The sequence below is a fragment of the Barbus barbus genome (genome assembly GCF_936440315.1).
Source record: "Barbus barbus genome assembly, chromosome: 26".
NCBI classification, from domain to species: domain Eukaryota; kingdom Metazoa; phylum Chordata; class Actinopteri; order Cypriniformes; family Cyprinidae; genus Barbus; species Barbus barbus.
In genome coordinates, this window is record NC_136754.1 from 5,277,880 (window position 1) to 5,299,083 (window position 21,204).

At 36.1% G+C, this 21,204-nt stretch overlaps 1 protein-coding gene across 1 annotated transcript in view; it reads right to left on the minus strand.

Annotated features, from left to right (window-relative positions):
• Positions 1–18,804, minus strand: part of LOC306845719 (glypican-1-like) — a 71,177-nt gene extending 52,373 nt beyond the window's left edge. The window contains exon 1 of the mRNA XM_079378677.1: positions 18,321–18,804. Coding sequence (XP_079234803.1) covers positions 18,321–18,465 — 145 coding nt within the window. The 5' untranslated portion in view covers positions 18,466–18,804. The remainder of the gene's footprint in view (positions 1–18,320) is intronic.
• Positions 18,805–21,204: the final 2,400 nt, after the last annotated feature.

The following is a 21,204-nucleotide window of genomic DNA, read 5'->3' on the forward strand; positions in this document are numbered from 1 at the left end:
CAAAGGTTGCATAAAGAACACATCCTGGAGGGGCAACTTTTCAAAATGAGCTGAGAATTTCTGGAGGGCCCTTAAACAGCAAAGGTAATCGCTGAAAATAAGGTCAAACACATGCGCAATACTTAAAACATTCTTTAAGCCAACAGCTAGATTTTTCCTTTCACTGGCGATGTAAGTGGTGCTTGATTGTGCAAAAGTACTGCTGAAACGCTAGAGTGCTGTTGCTAAGGAGTTGCTGTAAGGTTTTTAGTGTGTTCCTTTGCTAAGTTGTTTCTGGGGTGGTTCCTTACTTGCCCAAGTCAAAAGAGCTCACTCAAAGCCTCTACATTTTCTCAAAAATAATGGTTCTTTAAAGACATCTATGGTTCCATAAAGCACATTTAATATCCATATAACATTTTCAATGCACAAAAGCTTCTTTATACTGGAAAAACATTCTTTAGAGTGTACAAGAAAAATGTTCTTCTAAGAAGGTTCTCTGAGGCCCCGTTTACACTAGTGCATTTTCATTTTAAAACGCATAACTTTTGCTACGGTTTGCTACATGCATTTCCGGTTGTGTAGTGTAGACAGAGATCGTTTCTGAAACGCAGCGGAAACACCAGTGTAGACGAGGATCATTTTCATTCTAAAACGCCGTTCTAAAACGAAAACGCAATGGTGTTAACAGGGCTTGAGAAAACCCAAAATGTATCACTGCAAAAACCCACTTTTGGCACTTTTATTTTTAAGAGTGTATAGTGTTCATTCAAATCCCAACCCTGTAGTATATGGTCACATTAGTGAACATTTTATGAAATCTTGTGGGCAAAAACATCTTTAGATTATAAATGTTATTCACTCTAAGAAAATAATTTTTTTTATAAGAACTAGATTTTTGTATGCAAGGGGTTCTTGCTTACAAAAAAACACTTGTGCTAAAATGCTAGATTGCTGCATGCTTTTAAGGTTTTCGGAGCGATTTTTATCATGTTGCTAGGTGGAAGCTAAGTGGTTCAAGAGTAGTTCCTTATTGGCCCAAGTCAAAAGAGCTCACTCCACACATATATAATATAATACACTCATAAAAATAATGTTTCTTAATTGGCATCCATGAAGAAACTTTAAAATACATGGGCAATTTTAAATGCATGCATTCTTTTTACTAGAAAAGGTTATTTAGAATGTTCTTCATACCAAGAAAAAAAATTGTTATTATAAAAAGGTTCTTTGGTAAATCCAAAATGGTTCTCCTATGGCATGTTCACTCCTAAAAAATAAAGGATCCAAAAAGTGGATTTCCAAAACGATGCCTTTCGAAGAACCATTTTTGGTTCCCCAAAGAACCTTCTTAGAAGAACATTTAATTTAATTTTTTTATTTCCTTTTTTTTTAAAAAAATGGCAGTATAGTGGTCATTAAAATTCCACCCTTATATTTGGTCACATTAGTGAAAATTCAGTGAATTTGTGTGGGAAAAAACATCCATTGTCAATAGTATAGTCTAGTATACTTCCAGTATAGTGATTTTGGAAGCACAGCTCACAAAGAAGTCATTTTCAAACCAAGCAGATTTCTGTCGGTCATGTAAATGTAAAATCTGAGGGGGGGAATCTTTCAGTTAAAATTCCCAATCACATGGATTCCTATATTAATGACTGGATTAGGCCTAAGAAAATTTGCCAAACAACAGTAAATGTGACCCCACCTTAAGTGTGAGCAATAGCCTTAAGCTCAGCAACATCTTGCTCAGCAAGTACTGCTTGCTCATATTTCAGAACAAGGTGCACACACACACATGCACTTGCCTGTCTGGACAGGCTCAGTTCAAAATTACAGGCTGTCAGAGATGGATCTGATGTTCTCTGGCAGCTTAATCCGAACGTGCATGACACACAAACACACTTTACCGCCTGCCAGACTGAATCTGCTCTTGCTAAATGACAAGATGTTTTGTGTCTGTTTCTGGGTGCTGGTCTTGGTTTGTCTACACTGTGTGGACCAAATGTCCTAACAAGGAAAGTATTTTGCTGTATTGTACTATTGAATGGACAAGCACCCCTCATGTTTTCTTCAGAAAATATAAGATTCTAGTTTAGTTTGCATTATCAGTTGCCCAGCATGTTTTTGCTTGGGCAATACATCATTGGGAAAATATATGTCATTCCAGTTTAACACATTTGATGGAGAAAGAGATGATGAGAGAGAGAATTAATGTAACTTTAAAAAAAAAAATTCTAAACTTTTGGTCAATTTGTTGATTATTTGTTCATTTAATATAAATGTATTCTATTTTTCACTATTGATCAATATTGAACAAATTATGTTATTAGTTGATTTTAAATTAATGTCTTTAAGGTTTAATGAATGTTTTTAACATTAATTTCATTTTAATGATTACATTTATTCATTATAATTACAGTAATTTAGTTTTTGGTAAGTTTCTTGATTGTTATTTTCTACTTTAACACACATTCTTATTTTCACTATTTTTATAGTTTTTTTATCAATACTGACTAAATTAGTTTATTAGTTCATTTTTACTTATTTTATTTTTTGTTTGTTGTGCATAGATAATTAAATTAAATTAATGTTTTATTATTTAATATTTTTATATATTTTTAATATTACTAAAATTATTTGATTTATTCACTATTATTACAGTAAATTAGTTTTTTTCCTTTTCAGTTTTGCACTATTTATATTTTTATCAATATTAATTCACTTATTTTATTAGTTGTTTTTACTTATTTTATTTGTTGCTTATCCGACATCAATAATTCAATTCAATTATTTTTTTATTAATTGAATTTAAACAATAATTTCATTTAATTATGAATTCATTATAATAAAATAAGTAAATTATTCATTTAAATTAAATTAGAACAAGATGAGGCAGCAATGAAAGTGAGATGACAAGTAAAACACAAAGAGGAAGATGAGAGGGACAGATGGAGGAAAGCAAAAGAGTGAGACAAGGACCAGGAGAGAGAATGATGGATAGAGGACGGATGCAGAGAAAGATGAGCAAAGAAAAACAGAGGGAGGGAAGAGCTTCAGTGTTCCGCTAAGAAACGGATTACGGCCTTGATGTTCCTCAGATATTCAATTTCTCAGAGGCATTTTAATCCCATGGGAAACAAGCCCTGCAATATCTTTCTCTCGCTCTATGTTTGTGTTTTGTGTCTCTTCTAATGCATTTCTGTCTTTAGTTAGACTGAAGAACAAACACTGAGTTCACCAGGCAGTATGGAACACCCCGTCATTGCCAAAAACCCAACAGAGGCCAAACACTTCCCTCACGCAACCCTCACCTCCACTAACAAACCACACACTGGGTTGGCTTCTGTGTGAACTGTCCTCACTTTCTCATTAAACCATGACAAGATCAACACAGGTGCCAAGAGAAGCTGAAGAGGTCGTGGTATGTCACTTTTGTAGAATGTTTCCCCTTAAAGAGATAGTCCACCAAAAAATGTCAATTCTGTAATTTATTCACCATAAATATTGTTACAAACCTGCATGACTTCTATGAAAAATATATATTTAAAAAAATGTATCTCTGTCAGACTTTTGTCCACGAATAAGTAATAAATAATTCCCAGGACTGAAACGTGACAAACAACTGGAATTGTTTCACTGCAATTTATTTAAAAAAGAAAAGAAAAAGGAACTTAATTTAATAATGAAGTCAATTTATTGTCAAAAAGGGTGGAAACCCTGGTCTGCACTTTTAAATAAATAAATAAATAATTGGTCAAAAGTGGTAAAACAACGCTCTTAGTTTTGACAAACAAATAAATAAATTTATTTTAATATTATTAAATATTTTTGGTCAAAAGTGGTGAAAATAAATAAACAAAAAAATTATATATATTATAATAATATATATATATATATATATATATATATATAATTGTTTTTAACAAATAAATAAATAGAAAATCATTATGAACAAATATTATATCAAGGGTCAGTTGTTTTCTAAATATTGTCTGTTCTTTCTTCTTCAGAGTTTATGTATAGAAAAAACAGTAAAGAAACCACAACAGGGTTTTGTAATATACAGATCAGCTGATTCCTGTGATGTCTGTGACTGTGATGTCAGAGTTTTATGCGGTCGTCTTTGTGTGGTTGAGACTCTTTCATACACGCAGCCCACTGAGTTTCTGTCTACACATTCATTGTCATCCCATCAGCGGTGAAAGGCTTTAATCTGAGAGTGGCTGTAACACGCTGTATCATGGCCCAGCTCTGCATAATCTCAACATGATGTCATTAGACTCCCAGCATGCATCAGAATGGTCTATTACTACAAGGCCACTCACTGCGATAATCTAACCCATGATGAGGAGGCCTGCAGAGGAGTATTACACACTACAGCACAGCGGTTGGGGCCCTGAACGCCGTCATCCAGCCAGCACCACACCGATGGGTGATAGACTTCCTGAAAGAAGATCCACAGTCCAGACCATACGGCAGTGCAAAGGGTGAGTGGTAATGGCAGATACATTAACTGTCATTCCCAAAACAATTGCTTCAGAGAGCCATTCTGAAGAAATGCCCTCCAAAATGACAGACAATTCACTAGGTAAGGATCAATATCAATTGTAAGGAATTGAGTAAAGAATTGCTGATTCCACTTTACAATTCCATTAACAACGTTTTTGAGAGAGAGAGGGGGACGGGATCAGGAAAGGTCCACAAGCCAGGACTCGAACTCGGTACGTGTCGGCATTATCTGCGTTTTTGTATTTCTGAGGAAGAAACAATAGACAGCTTGTTTTGGTTACTGTTGCTAACAAGACAATCTTTACACAACATCCCATAGAAATCATTTGGAGATTCTAAGAACCATGTGATTTTCTGTGGAGTAAAAACAACCTGATCTCATGACGAAAATGTACCTTTGGGAACTTTTTTCACAAGACGTTAAATACATATGAATAAGTACATATCATTGCAGTGATATGTACAAGCTAAAACGGCATGCTTGTGATTGCGTTTTTACATCACATTCGCTTTAGTTCATACTATTTAGGTGTAGTGCAGATGGTACGTTATTTTAAAACGTCATGGAGCGTTAGATTTATAGCGCCACTCAACTGACATTTCAAGTCGGAGCTGCGGTGACGTACGAAACCAGCGTTACATAAAACGTACCATATGTACGTTCGTCTGTTCCGGGTAAAAAAAATAAACACTTTTAGTGCTACTCAGAGGACATTTCACATCTAATATGTCACAAAAAGTACATGGCACTACGTATTTCACATCTTGCAAAAATTTTCCCACAGGTACGTTTTAGTCAAGAGGTCAGGCTCAGTAAAAATGAAAAAAAAAAAAAGTCAAAATCATTGACTGGGTACGACTATGGGGTCTGAAATAAAGTGTAACGTCTATTTAACATCTTGTATCATATACCCACCAATATTTTTTTCCTATATTTCTTATTATATTAATTATAATTTTCTATTAAAATATTTGTTAATTATTTCTATAGTTATTGCAAAAAAGTAAATTAATTCAAATTTAATTAAATGCATGAATAAATAACAGTTAATGGAAACAAACATCATGAAAACCATCTAGTATTTATTTTTTATGCTAGTTTCAGTTCTCCATTCGCAAACCTACTTGATTCATTGGGATATTCAGAAACTCAACAGTGGCTCTTTTCACGTAATGATATTCACTTCAATGTATCCACTGGCCTCCAAACAAAGTCTATGTGCAGTATGAACATGTCATTCTAATTTGTGGTCTGCAAACTTTTATGAAAGTTTATGCTGCTTTATCAAGAAGTAACTGCTGGTATTTAAATTTAATCAATAGTCATGAAACTATCAAATGTGCCCAGGTGAATCAACAACATAAAAAACACAAAACCTGGATCTAACAGCTGTGGCTTTTCCAGTGCAGCTGTAGCAGCTCTGCGCATTTGGCTGGAACTGAGAAAATTACAAATTAAAGCAACAAACAGCTTTTTGGAAACGAGTCAGCTTTCAAACAGAGCCGATGTTGCTGGAGTGTATCAATAACCACAAAATGCACATCATTTGTGAAAGTAATGAAAGATTAGACTAAACAGCCCAAGCACCTGGAGAACAGAACACACAATGATCATGATATGATCACACACACACTTTTCCCAACCTCTCACAATGATCTTGCCCTAATCTCAGCCTCAGACAGCACAAACACAGACTGTTTACTGACTATCTGATGCAGATGCAGATAATACAGACCCAAAATGGAACTTTGGTTGGTCTCCTGACATGTCAATTAGACAGTCACTTCCAGTCCAAGTGTCAGAATAAGCTGATATGTGGACCAGACCTTATGCAATGGAGTAAAATGCCTGACACTGCTGGACCAATCTAGCCCAAACACACACATAACACTCCTGCTCCCAAGTAATCCCAGAAACCATGCATGACAGCACAAATGTAACATTAGCACAGGCTTCAAAGAGCCAGGTACGGATTAGCTCATCCCTGAAGAGGATCAATAACTGTCACATCTGCTGCTTCAGCTAAAGCCTAGAAAAGCCAGACAGTGTCCACCCTCAGCTTTTATATCAATACACATACTCTCCATCCACAGCCAGACCAGTGTGGGCTACATCCATTCATTTCAAAGCAACAAACTGATTCTCGCAGAATATCAATAGCTAAGAAAGACCAATCAGATAAAGATCACTATCAGAGGAAGAGTATGCGCATTTTGGCTAAACAGATCAGAGACTGGAATAGTCTGTTTGTAAAAGTGATATGTGGACATTTTTTTTATCATTTTAAAGCACATTTCCCTCTCCCATTTTAATGTGCAGTGAAAACTATAAATGCTAAATACAAAAGTACACACTTTACCCCTAAATTTTAATTACATTTTGGTGTCAAAAAATCTACAAAAAATACTATTTTATATATAACAATAGTTTCAATTCAATATACACAAAATACACACAATTCTTCAAAAAACAAATTATATATATATTATATTAGCAGTCACACATATGCAATTAAAGTATATATGCACAGTCTCAAAATTAAAAAATAAAATAAAATATAATGCAAACATATATATATATATATATATATATATATATATATATGTATGTATATTAGTAGCGACACTTCAGGACTGCAACTTCTTCGTATGTGAAGATTCAATTTGGGGAAATTTGGCAAAATTGTATCCAAAAGGTCAATATCAGAGCTGGAAAGAGCAAGTACACGACATCACTCCCTTGTACCTCATTTCACTCCATCTTGTCCCTGCTTTTTCTCTTGTATCTACAAAATACAACACCCTGCTACCCAGCCAACATATAAACAAAGCAGGTCATGTCTGACGTCAGACAAAATCAACAGCAGTCAGAAATCACTCTTCTTATGTAACAATGCTAATCACTGTGATTCCCAACAGCTGGACTGACTCATTTACACAAGAGAAAGAGCAGCACAGGATGTATTTTCTTAAAGTTCTACACAATTGTATGCATAATATAACATATTTGGGTACAGTAGGTAGCAACTCGGTTTAAACCAGTTAAGAAAAAAATTCTTAGAAAAACTGAAAAGGTTCTGGTAAGGGCATTATATATTGTATAAGTTTATGGGCATTTCCTTTAACCTTACAACACAACACAGGGCAAAGCATAATTCAAAGATGAAACACTTGTGAAAAACCATTAAGGAAAATTCCTTCATATTAACACAATACATCTCCTAAGATTTTTCGGTTACACTTTATTTCGATAGTCTAGTTTAGACATTCTACTAACCATAAGTAAATTTGTAACTACGTGTCAACTACATATCAACTAATTCTCATTAATTAGCAACTACATGTCTACTAACTCACAGTAGGGTAGGTTTAAGGTTAGTAGACTAAGTTGACATATACTTGCAAAGTTTCTGATAGTCAGTATGTTGTATGTTGTGGACCCATCAAAATAAAGTGTTAGAAGATACTAAGCAGACAGTCTACTAATACTCTAATGACTGGTAGTTGACATGTAGTTACAAAGTTACTTACTGTTAGTAGAATGTCTAAAGTGGACTATCGAAATAAAGTGTTACCGATTTTTCTTGTCTTATGCATGTCTTATCTGGTCATCAGGTTGGTTTTTACTGGCTCAGCTGGTCTAGTCTGAAGCTGATGGATTTAGAGGGGTTGTAAATGTTAAAAATGTATTTATTTTTGGGGAATTATCCAATGTCTATTAAACGTCTAACAACTTGATTGCCATTTAGACCCATCTAACATCGCTGCTGGAAATTGAAGACATGCATTCAAGCATAAAACTTGATTTTTAACAGTATGCCTCCATCTAATCAAAGTGTATTCTTTCTTGTATTAAATGGGAAAACAGAAATCAATGTGCTAGAAACATTTTTACAGACCAGTTTGTAGCTCAAACACTTAGAACAGGTATATGAATGATGGAAAAGTAAAAAAAAAAGGAAAGACTGAAAGAACAGAAATAGGTTTTCTAGTAGACTGTAAATCAGCTGTCTATTTCTATAGAAAGCAACAAAGAGATGGACTCGTGTCGTAGTGAGATGTAATGTACTGTAATGACTTTGAAGAGAGCCACTGGTAAAACCGATGCGTCAGCATTGCTCTCTTTCTTATGGTCTTTCTCTACTGACCCATCCATCTCCCTCCTCTCCTTCCTCCCGTGTGGATTTGCGATTCAATTTTGTTGAGTGATGCCATGCGGTTGGGTCACAGAGGAGAACACCTCCTTTCACAGCCAAAGAGACAGATTCTCTCTATGTGCTGGACTAATTTAAGAGAAGCTCAGTTCATGCTGACAACATACATCTGCCATAAATCTCTGAGAGCAACCTGATCAGCCATAACTGCTACTGTTAATAACTAATATCTGTGAACTAACAAAATCCACATCTGGAGGGGGATAAATGGATAGACAGACAGATAGACAGATAGATAGATAACATGCTGCACATTCAAAAATCATAGATCTCCACTGAAAACCACTTCATTTTGACATCAAACTGGAAACATACATTTGATATAAATCAGCACGCAGAGATGGAAAGAGAGCTTGAGAGAGTTCAGACTCAGAGACAGTAGGCTGTCACCCTCCAGCAGGGTCATTTCACTGAACATGGGATTTAAAGAGACAGATCTGTGGAAACACAGAGGACACAAGAACATGTTCCACTTACAGTATATTTGAGAAGCAGAAACTGTCTATTTGTCTTTATTTTGAACAGTTTGTCTGTTGTATTAACTTGTTTGTGTGAAAGTTTTGCTTGAAAAGTAACTTCTACCATCTTTCTTTAAAATGAATGCCATTTGGTGTGATACTTTGTTCTATTCTTTTATAATGCAAAGGCATTCATGCATTTTTAAGTGTGACTTTAAGTGTCCAAATACTTTGTGGCCTGTGACAGCAAAACAAAACTGGATTATCTATGTTATTTATGAACAACTTTTGCTCAGAGAAACAGAAATAGAGGAAGAGAGGAATAAAAATAGCAAATGAGTAAACGAGAGAATTTCCAGTTTGTCTCTAATTACACACACAGTTTGCTGTGTGAGATGACAGTTTGTCCGTCTTTTTGTGCTGTTATCTTAATGTTAGATGTTTCTCCAGAGAAGGAAAGAGATAAATGGATCGCACTGAGCTTTTAGCGCATCTAAAAATACATAAATCTCATCCAACTGAGAACAAAATATATCTCGCTCCCCATCTCAAGGGCCTGTCTCTAAAAGACGACGCAAGGAAATTGATGGCATTTGAACATCATGTTTGTGATGAAATTCCCTGTTCAGTACGGAAACTACAAATGAACATCATGACAGCATCTGTCTTGCTTTAGTATTGTACCTGTACTGATGTTGTGTTTGCAGAATGATGTTGCTCGCTTTGATCCTTGAAAGATGTTTTAGGCAAAGCTTTATTAAGACAACAATCTTGATGACCTTACCATTTTTTATCTTATATTTTTATGCATGAGTCAATGTAAAAGATCAGAACGTTATGCAAGAACTTGGAGTACCCAGAGTAAGGGTGATGGCAACTTAACGGTTAAATATATAAACTCCCATCACAAAGATTGAAGGTTCATTCCCAAGTAACTCATGAACCCATGAACTAGAGTTCTGAAAAGCCCACTCCATCTCTACTGTAGCTGTCAACACAGTACTTAGCCCCTGTTTGCCTCAGGGAGGACAGACCCCGCAATTAGCACACTGTTTGTTCAAAGACTCTTCATCTTCTAAGGCACAATGGAAATTCTCATTAGTCATAATAAATTAATATTTCAGTCAAAGGAGAAGGAAACGACACAACTCTAGCATTACGAAATAGTGAATAGCATAACATTTTGTTTTCTGGGTTAAATAATCAATTTTTCATGGTTGGTTTCAACAGATACACATTATCTCACTGGTTCCTTCCACAGATTGATAATGAAAACCAACCCGCACAATGTTGCGTAACAAGACTTTTGACATACAACAAAGTCTGGTCGACCTTGCAGCTTTTTCTGGTCAAGAACTGCCCTGAAAAGATCATTTAAATGCAATGCAACCAACCTTTCTAGTTTACTACATTTAAATGTGTGCAGATTTTAAATAAATAAATACATACATACATACATAAATGGTAGTATTTGTTGCATGATATTTATGCAGATTTTAATACAAAAATAAATCAATGACATTATTTGCTTTACAACATTTAAATGTTTGCAGAATAAATAAATAAAGAGATCAATAAATAAATTAAATCAATAAATAAAATGTAAATAAAAGGTAGTATTTGTTGCAAAATATTTAAATATATGCAGATTTTAATACAAATATTAGTGACAGTATTTGTTTTACTACATGTAAATATTTGTACAAATAAAAAAATTTAAATAAACGCCAGTACTTGTTTTAATACTTTTAAATGATTGCAGATTTGAATTAATTAACGAAAGAAAGAAAGAAAGAAAGAAAGAAAGAAAGAAAGAAAGAAAGAAAGAAAGAAAGAAAGAAAGAAAGAAAGAAAGAAAGAAAGAAAGAAAGAAAGAACAAATAGCAGTATTTATTGTACTACATTTAAGTGTACGTAGATTTTAATAGAGAAATAAATAAGAGTATGTGTCAGTCATACAGGTTTGTAACAATATGAGGCTGAATAAATGATGAAAGAATTACCATTTTTCTGCAGTTTTTCCACAGCTCTGATGCTTATGTATGAGGTTGCTGTACAAGGCTGAATGTTTCTCATAAGCGCTATTAGCAATCATTATTATGTCAGATGCTCCCATGATGAATGAGGTGAAATCTCTCTCCTTTTCCCACACCTCCTTACAGCTGCTGTGAGTCCAGCCAAACCAAACACGCTCTCCCCTCTCACTACCCTGTAATAGCGCTGCAAGCTCACCAGTCGTCCCAGCTTTAACAGGAAGCCCCATTGAGTTTCACATTTGAGACTACATTGCTCTTCCAAATCCCTCTCACCGTTCTTCCTTCTTATTCTAGTGCATGTAATGTCCTACATTCTCGATCGCTACACCGTCCCTCTGCTCTAATGTAGAGAAGCTTCACACTTAGTCTCCGGGGGTTAAAGTTAGGATGCTGTTAGGAGTGTCAAACCAGAGACTAAGACACATGTTAAAATTAAAACAAGACTTCAAGAATTCACAAGATGTTCTGTCATTACAGGAACCCCATGGGCTAGTTGTGCTTTGTTATTCCAGAACTGCGCCCTGGGTCATAACTCATACATTTACAACATGTCAGGAATTATAATGCAATTTTAATGTTGATATCAATATGGTATCAGTTTATTTTAAACTGAGGATTGAATTTATGTATCATTCCAAGTTTCAAGCCTATTTCATAAAATATAATATTAAAAATATAAACTAAACAAATTTCAGCTGTTGAACACAAAATATATTTTGAAGAATGTTGGTGACGGTAGCCATTGACTTACATAGTATGGAAAAAACATTAAGTGAGTAAGTGCAGTGTGGCGACCCATACTCGGAATTAGTGCTCTGCATTTAACCCTTGCTCAAGGGCACCTCAGTCGTGGAATTGAGGTGAAGAGAGAGCACGTACATTCACTCCCCCCACCTACAATCCCTGCCGGACCTGAGACTCGAACTTGCAACCTTTGGATTAAGAGTCCGACTCTCTATCCATTAGGCCACGACTGCCCCTCAAGTGGATATGGAAGTCAATGGCTACCGTCAACTGTTTGGTTACCAACTTTCTTCAAAATATCTTCTTTTGTGTTCAGCAGAAGAAAGAAATTCATAGAGGTTCGGGACACGTAGTAAATGATGACAGAATTTCCATTTTTGGGTGAATTATCCCTGACTGTTGCAATACAAATTGATATATGCGTTTACATGTAATCTGAACAAAACTTCAAGGCAATCACTATTCAATTATTTCAGAACTGGAGAAAACCACTACATAAATGATACCGGAGTGTAATGTACCGGAGTATATTAAGGCTTTTTAATCTGATTTCTAATGGATGATTTGTGTGCATGTAAATATGCAATGCTCAATATGTTGGATTTAGGAACAGAAATCCCTCCTTTCTATTAAACAAGCCAAGTGTAGGTGAAGTTACAGAACCTACCAATCTAACTAAGCCAAGCTATCCACCCAAACCCCTGTTCTGAACCAGTATACTTCCAGTGTAATTTTGAGTACCTTACAATGAATCATCATGGCTAGTTGGAAATAGGATTATAAAAACACAGTGTGACTCTTTTTCTCAGAGTCAGGGTAAATTTAACTTCACTGGGATGAAACGAATTGTCAAAACATTCAAGTGCTACACTGCACAGGTGTCTATAAATAAAAGAAACATGTTTAAGTCCACAAAAAAGTATGTTACATAAATAAAAATGCTCTAAATTCACTTGGCTTAAGCAGTTATGGTAAAAAAGCTAATTTTGGACCCTGGATATATCAGGTTATATACACAGGTAGCAGCTATGGGGGAATGTGACCTCCGTCTCTCTCTCTCTGTCTGTCTCTCTCTCTTCCTTCAAAGGATGTCACACAATAGCAAATCCATCAAAAATGTCTTCGTCTAAAGGTCACCTTGGTCCATCACATCTCTCTCTCGCTCTCCTCTGAGAGGGCCATGAGTCCTTCACTCACAGGAAGGCTGAGAACTACATTACACTGCATGTATTACAATCTGAGTCAGTTATTTGTCATATTTAGTGGCTAGATAATTCAATAGGTCTCACTCCGGATTGCAGATTTACATCACCACGCTGTGCTGGCGTCATCTGATTTCATAAGTATCATATTCAGCTGCGGATCACATCCTGGGAGAGAGGCCAAGGTCTTGTATAGACACACAGTTTTATGTTTTACCAATTACCGAAAAAAATCACGATCCGCCTAAAATGGGACAATTACACTCAAGACAAATCTCTGATAAGTGACCAGCCCTGCTGAAAAGACCAGTGTATTTGGTCCACACAAGTTCAAGCTGGTTCAGTCTGGTTAGAGATAGATGATCCCTAGCAAACATTAGCAGTCTAAAACAAGCCTTGCTGGTTATCTAGTTAAAAGTATAGTTTATTCCCAAAAGTTCTGTTTTGTTCCCAACCTTGTTCTACTTTATTGTTCCAAAAGTGCTAAAAGTAGATGTAAAAAAAATTAAAAATAAAAATACTATAGCTCCTGAGGAATAGAAGTAAATAACTCACCTACATCTTAGATGTCCTGAGGATAAGTACATTCAACTACTTCTTTAAATGTAATTGCATTGAAAAGAGCAACAAAAGTAAGTCGTGCAAGTTTGAAACAACATGAGTTGAGTAAATGATGTCACTTTTCAATTTTGGGGTGATTTATCCAGCACACCACCATCCAAAGCACAACATATGCTTACTAGCCATAAGAATCTTTTCAGCATCAAAAAGGAAACAACACATCACAAGATATTTTAATAAAACACTAGTACTTCTAAAGTCCAACCATCTGTTTTTCTTGTTTAAAGGAACAGAAGAAGCAGCAGATTGGAATGAGAATCTCAATATCAGTTTTCTCTTCCTCCTTCCCTTTATCTTTTTTTCCCCCTTCACTGGTGCAGTGTGCTGAGCGGTTCCTCTTCTCTGCATGACATCAAACACTGTGTGGTGATTTTCAGGCTCCAGAGGGCAGATTACCGTTTAATGCCTTCAACATCTACTGCATCAGCACTATAAACACTTCACTTGGTGTCTGTGTGTGTGTGAGTCTAGGAATACCCCATCCTCAATTCATCCTGCTATGGATTGGAGGATAAATGCACAAATCTATTGTGAAAGCATGTTGTGTGACTTCAACAAACATTTAGAATCAATGCATGCAAATCAATACACACAACAAATCAATACAAAATGCAATGCATTCTGTATACACACACAGACACAGACAGGTTGGGTTTCCATGTTTTATCGGGACATTCCATAGGCGTAATGATTTTATACTCTACAAACTGTATATTCTATCACTCTACACCAACCCTACACCTAAACCTACCCATTACAGGAAACTTTCTGCATTTTTACATTTTCCACACAAAAAAAAAACTTGTATGATTTATTAGCTTGTTTCCTCACGGAGGCCAAAAAACACAATTTTGTCCCGATAATGTGGGGTTTACCAGGACCACACATGCATAGAGAGAGAGGATGAATAAAAAAAGAATTCTGTACTATGCCCTAGAGCAAATGTGCTCAACTTAATTATTGAAATATTAATGCACAAAGAAGTTCTGAAATCTGTGTTGTTCCTATGGACCATTTCACTTTGAGCAACCATCATTTGCCTCCAGCAGATGCACCGGTGGCCATTATCCAATGGGCCACCACGCCTCAGGGCCCTCATTGGTGCTTTCATGCTCGCCTGTGTCCATGGCTTAAACGTGACTAATGGCAGTTGCTTTGTGACCACTGCTTACTCTACAGTCACAGCTAGGGGGTGCTACACGTTGTCATCATGGCCAATGAGGTTTCAGATGCTACAGGTTGCAGCCGGTGTTCTATTCTATCTTTATTATTGAGGTGGCAAATAAATAAATATTTTATACAAAAAAAATTATTATTATTATTATTATTATTATATTCATTAATAATCATAATCATAACAAAAATAAGGCCACAGGTTACATCCTGTGTTTTATTCTGACATGATTAGACTCAAGCAAAATCTAGTTCAGTTTTTCATTAATTATTCAGATGGGGTTCAGAAGGGGAACTTAGTTGGTAAATAAATAAAAAATAAGTAAGCATATAAGTATTAGTAAGTAAATAATAAATACATAAATAAATACATTTGTTTTAATACAAAACTACAAATAAATGAATAAATAATACAGGGCTACAATGAAAATATATTTATAAAATTATATAATTATATACATTTATACATAAAATGTACATATAAATATATTTTCATGATTAATATAATTAATTTATAATAAATGATAAATTGAAACCATTTTGCATGACTGGACTCGAACCCAGGTATGCTACATGAGCACTATGACTTAATGTCACTTGCACTAAGCACTTATGTTATTTTTTAATAACATAAACCCTATATTAAGGATTGACAATTTGTTATACCTAGTGACTGACCTCTAATCTGATAAGGTATGTTTGCAGCTATACAATTCCAGTAATGTGATATATCATTGGAGCATATTGGACATTTATATACTACCTAACTGTTTTGTGTTGCATCAAAACAATTTGAAAGATTCTACAAGATGACAGCCTTTGGGTGTAAAACTCCATTTACTACACAAGGAGTGTAAGAGTGAGAAAAAGGAAAATAAGAATTGAGACAAAGGTGAGCTGAATTTGGCTTACTTTCCCAAAATGATTCCTGATATGAGCCTGATAAGAACTGACAGGAGCCATCTTGACCTGATCTGTGACTGAATCATTCTTGAAATGAGGTCAAGTAGAGATTATCGTTGTGTATTGTTGTAACCTCAGGATCTTGTGTGGGTCGTTCAGCTTGTTCGGGCCATTAGCAGGGTGTGCCACAGTTCGCCGAGGTGGGATCCCTTCTCCGCATCACCAGGGGAATATGATTACTCAGTTATGACTAAAACAGAACGCATGGGGCTGATAGAAGACAGCTGCTTTTAGATGAGCATTGCAATGTTCTACTAGATAAAACACGATAAACAAACACACACACACTCACAAACGCAACCAAAGGCCAAAACATTTGCCTCACAGTGTTGGTGTCAAGTTCATCTCAGATGAGTCAGAGCGAAAGATGATATACAATCCAGCTGAACGTTCAAATCCAGCCTTAGAAATTCAAATGAAGCTTTTAAGACTTTTCCCATCAAAAATTAAAGCCACATCCCAATGAAATTCATCCATCTAAGGATAATGCTGATCATCGACTAGCAGCAGGAGAGAAAAGAGTGGAAAAGAGTGAGAAGAGTCGGAAAAACTGGTGGATCCATTAATGTCACAGAAACCGCTAAAGAAGATCCGAGTTTGTGTCCAGATTTCCCGTCCAGACAGCTGACAACAGTCATGCAACTTTAATATTCGCAAAAACCAAAATCAGATTCCCGCAGTTTTACGCATGGGAGGACAAGTATGTCAGCTCTTGAGTGGAGAACTCAAGAAAGATCTCTGCAGTATAAAAAAAACTGCAGTATAATTGCAGAACATTTCCTTGGGGAAACTCTCGACTCTGAAACAATTACTTTCAATTAAATTTCATTGTCTCCATATGGATGAGAAGTTAGGGATAGGGGCTTGATCATCATCACTTAAACACGTTAGAGTGTGCTATCTAAACACAGTGGTGCTAACATGCCTGATCACAACGATGATTCACTCTGATTGAATGCACCTGGACGTGTTGTACGTGTTTATGAGGATAATAACTCCATCACATTAATGTACAGCCGTTAACGTCTGATTTTCACCTCTATTAATCTTCTAAATGGAGGACACTTTCTGATCATTAGGGAATACCGACCGGGATCAGCTCGTGCGTCATGCGCAAAAGGATGATGGGTAAAAATACATTCAGGCACAGTAAAGCAATCTGGGGTGATAGAAAAATTCAATGAAACAAAGAGAAATCAAGGTCTTCTGTGCGTGTGAAATCACTAGAGCTCTACCACAAAGCACACCCACTGAGGTTTCAGCTCTTCAGCTCAAAAATCAAAAGTGAAAACTCTACCTTCATGGAGCAACTGTGAATGACACCACCCTGACACACACACACCCACCATCAGAGATTGCAGAAAGCTCATAATCACCAGTAAATCTCTGTAACTATGCCACACATTCAAACCGCCTGACAGCAGAAGAAACAGTCTGGAAAACTGTTATGGAATCCTGGGTCATGGAAAATTATTATGAAGTCCAAAGACCTGTGGGAGTGTCACATATGTGCAGGACAGGGGTCTGTGACAGACAGTGAGATGAACGAACAGGTCTCGTGCATAAGAGGCTCTTCAGAGAGAAGAAAAGGTATATAAATGCCAGTTTTTTAGGCAAGATTCCTTTACAGTTCAGTTAAATAATTAAATAAAATAAAAAAAGTAAAATAAATAAAAAATGACACTCCATACAATATTAAAATGTATATTCATAATTAAATAATAATAATAATAATAATTATTATTATTATTATTTTCTATAATAATAATAATTAGTATTATTATTTTCTATAATAATAATAATTATTATTATTATTATTATTATTATTCCTATATATTATCAGGTGATTATATTTATCAGTCAAAGCCTTCTGTCTAAAACATGTTTTTGACATTACATGCATATATCACATAACATAATTACTGTACATAATTCATAAAAATGATTGTATTTATGAATATTTGTTTAATTTAGAACTGTTGAAATTAACATTAAAACCGCTGATATATATATATATATATATATATATGTATATATATATATATATATATATATATATATATATATATATATATATACACATACATACATATACATATATGAGATTTTTATTAATTCCCCAGCACACACGTCAATAACTTATAGTTATCATATAATTTTACAACCAGTAGGAATTATTTTCTAAACTTTATTTCTAACTGTTGGGCTCGATTGTGATTACGCATGAAATATTGATATTTGAAATACTGTATCATTGTGTTGTGTATGAAACTTGTCTCGCCTGCTGATAACACTAGATGATAATGTATTTGAATCGCACAGTAACTACTTGCATTAAAGTTTGTCTTGGCAGGCTCTCTAGTGTCTAAATCACAACTGTCATTCACGCTGAAATTAAGGCTTGAACGGTTCACCTACCGGATATTACTGTTTGCGGGACTCCGTTCAGATTGAACCCCTTGCTGTTGTAGAAGTGCCTGATGTCCGAGCATGTCTTGGGTTTACTGTCCCCGAACACCAGCCCGGTGAGAGCGCACAGAAGCACCAGCACGACAAAACCCATTCTGGATAGAAGAAAGAAGCGTGATGTGCGAATCAAATCCAAGGGCGAAGAGCAGCGGATAAACGCGTCCACAGCAAAGCCTCCCGTTTCCAAAAGCGCACCGGTTCGCTCCCACGCGCAGTGTCTTGTTCAGTGGGAACAGCTTGAATTAAAACGGAGAGCGCGATTCTGTGTGAGAGATGACGGAGCGGAGAGGGTGGAATGACATGAGCTCACGAGAGCGCACACTTCGGAGACGCGTCTGTGCGCTCGCGTTCGGTCGAGTGCGAGGCGGAGCGGGGCGGGCGGGCGCGCGAGCGAGAGAGAGAAGGCACCATCTGCAGGGCATCGGGTTCGTCTGCCGCTGCCGCCGCGATCCTACACAGGATGTTACATCAAATCAGCCCGCTGGCCAATGAAGACGGGATTCCATTTGGCCACAGGCTCTCCTGGATGACAGGATAAGGATCTCTGAGATTCCTTATGTAATTTGCTGAAACTCTGGGTTTGAGCTGTCTTTGACATGTCTTTATGCTGGATTTGTGTCTAGTCCTAAGGGGATACAGTAAGAACTTTATAGGATTCAGTTTGGAATCATACTTTGGAACCAATCCTAAACAATCCTAAAGAGAATTTTCTTATAGGATTCCAACATGACATAAAAACTAGAGTTATGTTGGAATGGAATACCAGTACTGTAAAATACAATGGACTATTTCTTAAACTAAAGAGTGCACCCCGGCCACGCTTACACCTGATATTAACATCCATTTGAAGCAGAATGACATTAAAACAGGTGTAAAGATGGTTTAGTGTGTTTTGAGATTAATTTATTTCAACGTCATTCAGAAACATGGTCAAAAACATGTGACATCACGGCATCAGTAGAGTAGCATAAACGTTAAACTTTTTTTATGCGTATCAAATAAAGACATTTTACAGTTATGTCCGGCTTGTAAAGAAAATAAGCAACAGAGGCAGACTTAGTGATTTGGGGGCCTTAAGCAAATCCCAGGTATGGCGCCCCAAGACAATAACTATGCTCTTTTATGCCTAACCCTTATTTTGCTCGCTCGCTCTCATAGTTTATTTATCGCTATACAACCAGTAATTAATCAACCTCATGCTGTTCTAAAGCCATATTAGGCTACCTTTTTTTTCCGGATCACAAAAGAAGACACCCATCAAAAAAAAGAGAGAAATAAACACATGCACTTGTCCATTTAATAAATTGTAAACTTTTCAATCTTTTCACAAAAATAAAATTATCCCATGCAATTCATTCCATTTTCCAAGTGTTCTGAAGGCATACGGTAGAGTTTGTCAGGAAACAAATCAAAAATGTAATAATTATTAAACGAAAATCTCCAGTCATTGCATTTGTGCAGTAATACATATGAGTGTGCGGAAGTCATTCTGAAACATCAAGACAAATAAAATTATGACTTGAAGCACAATACTAACTTAAACACTTCTGGTCATTGCGTTCAAGAAATCAACAGATGTGTCTGTGATTGGCTACATTGTTCAATGCTGCAATATCAGATGGGGCCCCCTGATTCCCTGGGGCCCTAAGCAGCCACTTATCTCATTATGTCCGCCCCTGCTGATGGAGAACAATATGGAAAATTGCTTTCTTAAAGCAACTGCATGTAGTTTTGTGTATTCTTTGCAATTTGAAGCCCCCTACAGTTAAGTGAGTGGAATTCACTGTCGTAAATCACTGTCGCAATTATATGCATTTGTTGCTGCCGTAAAGCAATCTGCCCTTTTCACTGAATTCCGTACCCCTTTCACAAAACATACATGCTTTCAGAAAAGACATTTGACAGGATAGTGTGGGAATGATTAATAGGCCTATAAGTCAGTGTACCATCAGACAAGGTCAGGTCGAGCTCACTGAATTGTGGACTGCATTTTTTGGACTCTTCCTTCCTCTTGCCCACAAAAACATCTCTCAATAAGAGAGGAGGAAGATTATATTGAATTATTTATGAGGGAAATAACAGGGTAAGGTCCCGGTCTCTCTATTTCATGTTACATGTAATGCTCTGCCATATTTATTAGAGTCCCAGACCGTCAACCCCTCTGCGGACAGGCTAGATCTTAACACGCTTCAAAGATGCAGTAAATTTTTGAACAGGCTGCAGCTCGCCTGCGACAATGCACACACCCGTAGTTACTCCTTGACAGCCACAGAATTTTCTGAGCTGTGTCTGCGGCCTGCAGTTTGACAAATATGACAGGAAACACTCCTCAAACTGAGAGAAAATACCGGCCCCTGGGCCACAAACAAGAATCAGCAGTATATTACAAAGATAATCCAGGAAATGTACTGCTGAAAAGAGAATAAAGGAGAGTGAATATGAACAGGTTAGTGATAAACAGTGGCACACTTACACAGGTAAGAAATAAATACATACTTACATAACAACTGAATGGAGCTGCCAGGGACATTTGTGTGAGTGAATAGCAGGGTGTGGCCATTAAAACTGTTTCACAGAGAGGCACGCAGTTAGTTACATGCTTTGCCCTTTCAGTCCTCTAGCAGCTAAGATAATGATAATGTTGTTTCTGACTTTATTTACAATGCAACAAATCTGATTTGTTTTCAAATCATTTGGATTTACAGAATGCACCTTCGTTTTGCAAGTGATAAAATCATATCTGTTTGCTCAGAGAGCAAACTGGAAATTGTATTTAAAAAGTTTTTAGAATATGCATATACCGTAATTTCTATATATATATATATATATATAT